General features: G+C 39.8%; 1 protein-coding gene across 19 annotated transcripts in view; it reads left to right on the forward strand.

The window, feature by feature from the left end:
• The window catches only part of NUP62 (nucleoporin 62), a 67,336-nt gene extending 57,779 nt beyond the window's left edge, over nt 1-9,557 (forward strand). For all 19 annotated transcript variants that reach the window (XM_072625976.1, XM_072625955.1, XM_072625964.1 and 16 more), the window contains one exon: nt 9,091-9,557. In XM_072625976.1, the coding sequence (XP_072482077.1) occupies nt 9,091-9,182 (92 nt within the window). In that variant the 3' untranslated portion in view covers nt 9,183-9,557. The remainder of the gene's footprint in view (nt 1-9,090) is intronic.
• Nucleotides 9,558-10,185: the final 628 nt, after the last annotated feature.

Below are 10,185 nucleotides of genomic sequence, written 5' to 3' on the forward strand. Positions count from 1 at the left end.
TTTCTTTCCCTCCCCTCCCCTTGAGCCTACAGCACTGTGATGCTCAGACATCATGGGCCGCTCTCTTCTGGACCCTCCTGGCTGAAGAGTGATTATCAATAGTAACTGTTGCTGTTTCCCTCCCAGCCTGATATCTTTCTCTTCTTTGCCTCATTAAAGGGAACATGCCCTGACTACTTGTAAACAGGTCTATTTAATGAATGGGAGTTACCTCACCCTAAGTGAGTACCTGCATAGACCTTGGTGTCGAGGGGCCATGGTCTCCCACAACATCCTGGGTCATTTAGTCATCCTGATGAATATCTGGTCTCTGGATCCAGATGGCTCCAGAGGAGAAAATGAGGCTGGTGACCTGCACAGCCCTCCCTCACTCAAAACAAAGTCAAGTGCAAGTCATGTCATCATTTCTCTCATAGTGTGGTCTTCTTCAGCAATGAAGGACGAGCACAACAACATATTGATAAGATAAATTTTAGTCAAGCTTTTGATGCAGTGTCACTTGCTATTTTTTAAATTTAATGTATTTTGTTACATTTTAAGTTCCAAACTGTCTCCCTCCTCACCCTACACTACAGAAGGCTGCCATTTGACACAGGTGCGTGTGTGTGTGTGCACCTGTGTGTGAGTGTGTGTATAATCTCTCCAACTACCCAAATACTGAGAAAAATCTCAAGAGTTACAAATATCTTTCCATGTAGGAATGTAAACAGTTCAACTTTAAAAAGTCCTTTATGATTTCTCTTTCCTGTTTACCTTTCCATACTTCTCTTGATTCTTGTGTTTGAAAGTCAGATTTTCTCTTCAGCTCTGGTCTTTTCATTAACAATGGTTGAAAATTCTCTATATCATTGAATGACCATTTTTTCCCCTGAAGTATTATACTCAGTTTTGCTGGGTAGGTGATTCTTGGTTTTAATCCCAGTTCCTTTGACTTCTGGAATATCATATTCCAAACCCTTTGATCCCTTAATGTAGAAGCTGCCAGATCCTGTGTTATCCTGATTATATTTCCACAATACTCGAATTGTTTCTTTCTAGCTTCTTGCACTATTTTCTCCTTGACCTGGGAGTTCTGAAATTTGGCCACAATATTCCTAGGAGTTTCTCTTTTCAGATGTTTTTCAAGAGGTGATCAGTGGATTCTTTCAGTATTTATTTTGCCCTCTGGTTCTAGAATATCAGGGCAGTTTTCCTTAATAATTTCATAAAAGATGATGTCTAGGCTCTTTTTTTGATCAACGCTTTCAGGTAGTCCCCTAATTTTTAAATTGTCTCTCCTGGATCTGTTTTCCAGGTCAGTTGTTTTTCCAATGAGATATTTCACATTATCTTCTATTTTTTCATTCTTTTGGTTTTGTTTTGTAATTTCTTGGTTTCTCATAAAGTCATTAGAGCTTCCATCTGCTCCATTCTAATTTTTAAAGAACTATTTTCTTCAGTGAGCTTTTTTTTTTGCCATCAGAATAATTTTATTTATTTTAATTAAAAATTTTTTTTTTTAATTTTTCATTTTTAACACAGTTCATATCACAAAACAATTCCAACTTTTGGTCAGGAAATACTTCTTTTAAAGCATTTACAACAGAGAGCACAAATGAATTTTTTTTTTTTTAACATTAACCAACTGAGACACAAATAAAGTATGCTAACTTCACAAGCCCTTGATCTAATTGTCTCCACACTATTACTAAGAATTAAAGGACCTTAACTTATTTTTGTTGGTCTAAAGTCCTAAGCCTAATAGCTTAATTTCAGACAACCTCAGATGTTCCTCTACCAACAATGTATAATTTAATACATCTGGTATTAAGCTTACAAATCTTTTGCCTATAGGAAATTGCCACTAAGAGTAGGGACATTGCAGGGAAACAATACCTCCCCAAATTCATGTCAATTCCAGGCAGGAGTAGATTGTCAACTTGCAATTCAGTCAGGCTTAAAGTCTGCCAGGTGTCAGTGGGGAAATTGAGTCGGGAGAATCCTACCTCAACCCAGGCTGAAGAGCTGCTCTCCCAACCTTCCCATGAGATCACCTTTTTCAGTTCATGCTAGCATCTCACAGGCTTACTGGCATCATGGCTTAGAGGCTTAGACTGCCATTCTTGCTAGCTATCCATACCTGGAGTTAGACTCAGAAGAACAGTCAGTTAATAGTCCCATAGCATCTTAAAATAACAAGTTCCAATAACCAGGTTTCAGATATGACTATAATTTCACAATGGCTAAGGAACATCTTTTGAGGCAAGTCTTAGGTGGCTTACATGCCTTTCTATACATGTTCTGGTTCCTGATTAAATAACAATCATTAAATCAAATTTACCATTAAAACCTTCACTTTTCCATCAGTGCCAAATTTTACCCAAGGTTACCTGCCTCTAGGAAACTTGGACTAAAATTCTTTTCTCCAAACTAAAGATGTCTCTGATTTTGTCTCAGTAATTAATTCAATCAATTGTTTTAATACTAATTCCTTTTACATCACTTGGTAACATGTTCAATATTTCTCCCCTCCCCTACCCCTTATACCTTGCATTCTGATTACCCTTTCCTGCAATGTACCCTCCCTTCTATCACACCCCACCCTTCCCTCATCCCCATCTTCTCTCTTTTCTGGTAGGGCAAGATAAATTTCTATACCCCATTACCTGTGTTTCTTATTTCCCAGTTATATGCAATAATAATTCTCAACATTCTTTTCTAATACTTTGAATTCCAACTTCTCTCTCTCTCTCCCCATCCCCACTGAGAAGGCAAGCAATTCACTACAGACTAAATATGTGTCATTTTGAAAAAGACTTCTATCATAATCATGTTGTGTAATACTGACTATATTGCCCTCTATCCTACTCTATCCCCCCTTGTTTTTTATTTCCTCATTTGACCTTGTCCCTTCCCAAAAGTGTTTATTTTTAATTACTCCCTTCTCCCATTTGCCTTCCCTTCTGTCATTCCCCTCACCCAACTTGTTGCCTCCTCCCCTACTTTCCTGTAGTGTAAGACAGATTTTCATACCAAAATGAGTGTGCATTTTAAGCTTCATGTTTTTTCTCTCACCTCCCCACTTTGTCCCTCCACTGAAAAGTCATTTACTTGCCTCTTTATGAGAGATAATTTGCCCCATTCCATTTCTCCCTTTCTCCTCCCAATATATTTCTCTCTCAACACTTAATTTCATTTTTTTTAACATACGATCCCATCCTATTCTGTTCACCCTGTTCTCTCTGTCTCTCTATGTGTATGTGTGTGTGTAATCCCACCAACTACCCAGATACTGAAAAAAGTTTTCAAGAGTTACAAATATTCTTTCCATGTAGGAATGTAAATAGTTCAACTTTAGTAAGTCCCTCTTTGTTGTTTACCTTTTCATGCTTCTCTTGATTCTTGTGTATGAAAGTCACATTTTCTTTTCAGCTCTGGTCTTTTCATCAGGAATGCTTGAAAGTTCTCTATTTCATTGAAAGACCATTTTTTTCCCCTGAAGTATTATACTCAGTTTTGCTGAGTAGGTGATTCTTGGTTTTAGTCCTAGTTCCTTTGACTTCTGAAATATAATATTCCATGCCCTTCGATCCCTTAATGTAGAGGCTGCTAGATCTTGTGTTATCCTGATGTATTTCCAGAATACTTGAAATGTTTCTTTCTAGCTTCTTGCAATATTTTCTCCTTGACCTGGGAACTCTGAAATTTGACCACAATGTTCCTATGAGTTTCTCTTTTTGGATCTCTTTCAGGAGGTGATTAGTGGATTCTTTCAATATTTATTTTAAGCCCCCAGGTTCTAGAATATCAGGGCAGTTTTCCTTGATGATTTCATGGAAGATGATATCTAGGCTTTTTTTTTTGATCATGGCTTTCAGGTAGTCCCATAATTTTTAAATTGTCTCTCCTGGATCTATTTTCCAGGTCAGTTGTTTTTCCAGTGAGATGCTTCACATTATCTTCTATTTTTTGAAACTTTTGGTTTTGTTTTTTAACTGCTTGGTTTATCTCATACTCATTCATTTCCTTAAACTGAATTCTGTCTTTCAACAAACTATTTTGTTCAGTGACCTTTTGAACCTTCTCTTACATTTGGCTAATTATGCTTTTTAAAGCCTTCTTCTCCTCATTGGCTTTTTGGACCTCTTTTTCTAATTGAGTTAGCCTCTTTTTAAAGGTGTTATTTTCCTCAGCATTTTTTTGGTTTTCCTTTAGCAAGCTGCTCACTTGTTTTTCAAGGTCTTCTATTTCCTGAGCCTAGTTTAAGTTCACTTTGGAGGCACGGGAGGTAGGGGCCTTGACTTCCTGTGACAGTATGCGATGTTCTTCCTCATCTGAAAGGATGGGAGGAGATACCTGTACACCAGGAAAGTAATCTTCTATGGTCTTATTTTTTTTCCCTTTTCTGGGCATTTTCCCAGCCGGTTACTTGACTTCTGAATCCTCTGTGAAGAGGATTGGCCAATTGCCCCTCCCTTCCCCAGTATCATGTTCAAGGCTGAGATTCTACTCAAGGGCTGGATTTCCTGAAGCTTTGTGTGGGGCTGTCACTCAGGGCTGAGGTTTAGATTAGCTGCTCCCTACTGCCAGAGGCTTTAAGCTGAGCTGCTTGGACAATGGACCCAGGTTGCTTCCAGGCCACACCATAGCTCCCTGTGGTCTGCTCCTGCTGCCTCTCCCATCACCTGAGGCCATTGCTGGAGGAAACCTGTCCCCCTCTCGCCCAGCTGGGAAAGCCTTCCCATACTGACCTTTGGAGATTTTTCGCTTGTGGGTTGAGGTATCTCGCACCCTCCCCTGCCATAAACTCTGCCCTGGAGGTCTGTTTAGGTCCTGTTCCTCACAGTGCTACATGACCAGGGCTAGTCTCCACTCAATGACCCGTGAGGTAGATCTTTCCTGTTGGCCTTCCAGGTTACCTTTGGCTGGAAACCTCTTTCGCTCTGTTGTTCTGTGGCTTCTGCTGCTCTAGAATTTGTTGAGAGTCATTTTTTTTTAAATTTATTTATTTGTTTTCAACATTCATTTCCACAAAATGTTGGGTTCCAAATTTTCTCCCCATCTCTCTCCTCCCCCAACCCAAAAACTCCAAGCATGCTAATTACGCCTATCACCAATCAGCCCTCCCTTCTAACATCCCTCCTCTCCCTTATCCCCTTCTCTTTTGTCCTGTAGGGCCAGATAATTTTCTATACCCCATTACCTGTATGTCTTGTTTCCTAGTAGCAAGAACAGTACTCGACAGTTGTTCCTAAAACTTTGAGTTCCAACTTCTCTTCCTCCCTCCCTCCCCACCCCTTCCCTTTGAAAGGCAAGCAATTCAATATAGGCCATATCTGTGTAGTTTTGCAAAAGACTTTCATAATAGTCATGTTGTGTATGACTAACTATATTTCCCTCCATCCTATCCTGCTTCCCATTGCTTCTATTCTCTTTTGATCCTGTCCCTCCCCAAGAGTGTTGGCTTCAAATTGCTCCCTCATCCCACTGCCCTCCCTTCCATCATCCCCCCCACCCTGCTGATCCCCTTCTCCCCCACTTTCCTGTAAGATAGGTTTTCATACCAAAATGAGTGTACATTTTATTCCTTCCTTTAGTCCAATGTGATGAGAGTAAGCTTCATGTTTTTTCTCTCACCTCCCCTCTTTTTCCCTCCACAAAAAGTCTTTTGCCTGCCTCTTTTATGAGAGATAATTTGCCCCATTCCATTTCTCCCTTTCTCCTCCCAATATATTTCTCTCTCACTGCTTACTTTCATTTTTTTAAAGATATGATCCCATCCTATTCTATTCACCCTGGCCGTGTGTGTGTGCGCGTGTGTGTAATCCCACCAACTACCCAGATATTGAAAAAAGTTTTCAAGAGTTACAAATATTGTCTTTTTTTCTTGCTCTAACATTTTTTTAAATTTATTTTTTATTTAACTTTTAACATTCATTTTCACAAAATTTTGGGTTCCAAATTTTCTCCCCTTTTGTCCCCTCCCCCCACCCCAAAACACTGAGCATTCTAATTGCCCCTATCACCAATCTGCCCTCTCTTCTATCATCCCTCTCTGCCCTTGTCTCCATCTTCTCTTTTGTCCTGTAGGGCCAAATAACTTTCTATACCCCTTTACCTGTATTTCTTGTTTCCTAGTAGCAAGAACAGTACTCGACAGTTGTTCCTAAAACTTTGAGTTCAAACTTCTCTTCCTCCCTCCGTCCCCACCCCTTCCCTTTGGAAGGCAAGCAATTCAATATAGGCCATATCTGTGTAGTTTTGCAAATGACTTCCATAATAGTTGTGTTGTATAAGACTAACTATATTTCCCTCCATCCTATCCTGTCCCCCATTACTTCTATTCTCTCTTTTGATCCTGTCCCTCCCCATGAGTGTTGACCTCAGATTGCTCCCTCTTCCCCATGCCCTCCCTTCCATCATCCCCCCCACCCTGCTGATCCCCTTCTCCCCCACTTTCCTGTATTGTAAGATAGGTTTTCATACCAAAATGAGTGTGCATTTTATTCCTTCCTTTAGTGGAGTGTGATGAGAGTAAACTTCATGTTTTTCTCTCACCTCCCCTCTTTTTCCCTCCACTAAAAAGTCTTTTGCTTGCCTCTTTTATGAGAGATAATTTGCCCCATTCCATTTCTCCCTTTCTCCTCCCAATATATTTCTTTCTTACTGCTTGATTTCATTTTTTTAAGATATGATCCCATCCTCTTCAATTCACTCTGTGCACTCTGTCTCTATGTGTGTGTGCGTGTGCGTGTGTGTGTGTGTAATCCCACCCAGTACCCAGATACTGAAAAGTTTCAGGAGTTACAAATATTGTCTTTCCATGTAGGAATGTAAACAGTTCAACTTTAGTAAGTCCCTTATGACTTCTCTTTCCTGTTTACCTTTTCATGCTTCCTTCATTCTTGTGTTTGAAAGTCAAATTTTCTTTTCAGCTCTGGTCTTTTCATCAAGAATGCTTGAAAGTCCTCTATTTCATTGAAAGACCAATTTTTCCCCTGAAGTATTATACTCAGTTTTGCTGGGTAGGTGATTCTTGGTTTTAGTCCTAATTCCTTTGACTTCTGGAATATCCTATTCCATGTCCTTCGATCCCTTAATGTAGAAGCTGCTAGATCTTGTGTTATCCTGATTGTATTTCCACAATACTTGAATTGTTTCTTTCTAGCTTCTTGCAATATTTTCTCCTTGACCTGGGAACTTCGAAATTTGGCCACAATATTCCCTGGAGTTTCTCTTTTTGGATCTCTTTCAGGAGACGGTCAGTGGATTCTTTCAATAGTTATTTTGCCCCCAGGTTCTAGAATCTCAGGGCAGTTTTCCTTGATAATTTCATGAAAGATGATGTCTAGGCTCTTTTTTTGATCATGGCTTTCAGGTAGTCCCATAATTTTTAAATTGTCTCTCCTGGATCTATTTTCCAGGTCAGTTGTTTTTCCAATGACATATTTCACATTATCTTCCATTTTTTCATTCTTTTGGTTTTGTTTTGTGATTTCTTGGGTTCTCATAAAGTCATTAGCCTCCATGTGTTCCATTCTAATTTTGAAAGAACTATTTTCTTCAGTGAGCTTTTGAACCTCCTTTTCCATTTGGCTAATTCTGCTTTTTAAAGCATTCTTTTCCTCATTGGCTTTTTTGGCCTCTTTTGCCATTTGGTTTAGTCTATTTTTTAAGGTGCTAATTTCTTGAGCATTTTTTTGGGTCTCCTTTAGCAAGCTGTTGACGTGCTTTTCATAGTTATCTTGCATTGCTCTCATTTCTCTTCCCAATTTTTACTCCACCTCTCTTACTTGATTTTTTCAAATCCTTTTTGAGCTCTTCTATGGCCTGAGACCACTGCATATTTATTTTGGAGGTTTTGCATGCAGAAGCCTTGACTTTTTGGTCTTCCTCTGATGGTATGCATTGTTCTTCCTTATCTGAAAGGAAGGAAGAAAATACCTGCTCACCAAAAGTAACCTGTTGTCTTATTCTTTTTCCCTTTTTGGGGCATTTTCCCAGCCAGTTACTTGACTTTTGAATTCTTTGTCTGGGTCAAGCTCAGGGCTGAGATTCAGATCAGTGGCTCAATTCCCCTAGGGCCTTTAGGCAGAGGTCTCCCAGGGCTGCTACTCCAGACCAGGCTCCCCTCTCCTGGGTGAAGGAGCCCTCCCACTGATCTTTGAAGCTGTTTGTGTGTTGAGCAATCTGGGAACTGATGCTGCTGGTGGCTCCCTGAAGTCTGTTCAGGGTCCTGTCCCTGCCATTTCTGGCTGTGCTCCATGCTTCCTCAGCTATGCTGTGTGTGCCTGAGGTAGCTCATTTTATAAGATGAGGAAACTTGGCAGAGAGAAATTGAATGACTTGCCCAGGATCATACAGCTAGTAAGGGTCTGATGCTAGATTTAAATTCAGGGCTTTTACCCACTGTACTTTATGAGGAGTACAAGGTGGAGGAAGCATGGTTTATCTGACAAGTTCTGGGAGTTTTGGTGAACTGTCAGCTCAATATTAGTTAGTAATGTTATATGGTAGCCAGAAAACCTCATGTACTCTTGGGCTACTGTGCTATGAGAAGCCCGGTTTTCAGAATCAGGAGGCTTGATTGACCTCAGAGATAGTTAGAGCACATCTGGAGTAGCATTCCATTCTGGGCACCATGTTTAAGAGAGGATACTCCAGTTCAGGGCAATCAGGATGGTGAAAAGTCTTCAGTTCAGCCCAGATGAGCAGTAAGTAAAGGAACTAGAAGTGTTTAACTTGCAGAAGGGTACTATTGGGGAAGATGAGTTAACTACCCTCAAGTGTTTGAAAGAGATGTCATGTAAGAGACATCAGTTACACTTCTTGTTCTTAGCTGCAGAGGGCAGAACCAGAAATAATGACCAATAGACACAGGCTTGATATAGGGAAGTAAGTAGAGCTATTTCAGAATGGAAGGAACCATCTTCGAAGCTGGTGACTTTCCCTTCATTGGATGGCTTTGAGCAGAGACCACTCGCTGAGTATTTTGTAGAGGGGACTCTTTTAATTATGGCTTAGACGAGCTGACTGGTAAGGTTCCTTCCATCTCTGAAGTTCTGTAACTTTTGCCCTAGAAAAATGATTGCATCATGTGTTTCCCCACAGCCCTGTTGCAGCGGAAGGTGGAAGAGGTATCAAAGGTTTGCGAGAGTCGTCGCAAGGAGCAGGAACGCAGCTACCGGATCGTGTTTGATTAAATGGCCTGAGATCACTTGGATAGTGTTGCCATGTTGTTCATTACCTATCCATTAAAGGTCCTAGGGGATAAACTTGAGTAAAACATGCAGTTACCGAGTGCAGTGGTTTTTTTTGTTACAGTAAATTTCATGGGTGTTTTTCTTCCGTTCTAAATCTTAAGTAAAACTTTTTCCTTCCATTCTAAATCTTAAGTAAAACATACAGCTAATCTGTTGCAGTTCATTTTTGTTACAGTAAAGTTTATGGGAATTTTTCTCCATCCTAAATCTTTATGGTGGTAAGAGCAAAGTATGCTGGAGTTTGCATTAGTTTTATCAAAATTTTGTGACTCTTTATGCCCATTAAATTGCTTGATGCTTTATGAAGTCTTCCAATACGTGTAAATGTGTCACTTTTTTTTTTTCTTTTCTCCCAATTTCATCCAGAGATAAAAATGTGGGGGGAATGGTGCTAATATCCTACTCAGTACTACATGGTGGTCATTGTGTTGGACTTCAAGGAATAAACAATGAAGAATAAGATGTAGTGTCCAACCTTGAAGGAAGTTAATCTAGTTGGAGCCACAGACACAGCCCAGTTCCCTAGGAGGAAAGAGATCACTCCAAGCTGGGTTAATCAAGAAAGGCATGAGACTCAAGCCAGACCTTGAGGAAAGACCAATGTTCATACAGCCCTTCAGTTGGTTTTGCTAAGTAGCTATGGTGTAAAACATTTCGTTTATTCAATTTAAAATGTCAGTTCCTTGAAATAGATGGGTTTTTCAGTTTTCTTTTAAAAAAATTTTTTTTTAAAAGCCTAATTCCTAAACCTAACCTACATAATCTCTTCTAATTTGTTTGACTTAAATTTCTCTTACATTATAAAGGGGATCATCAAAAACATGGGAACAGCCAGGTGGTAGGGTGATAGAGCACTGGGCTTAAAGTCAAGAAGACTTGAGTTCAAATTTTGTTTCAGATACTTACTAGTATAACTCTGAACAAATCACCTGGCCTTATTTTT

This window comes from Notamacropus eugenii, chromosome X (genome assembly GCF_028372415.1).
Source record: "Notamacropus eugenii isolate mMacEug1 chromosome X, mMacEug1.pri_v2, whole genome shotgun sequence".
Classification (NCBI taxonomy): Eukaryota; Metazoa; Chordata; class Mammalia; order Diprotodontia; family Macropodidae; genus Notamacropus; species Notamacropus eugenii.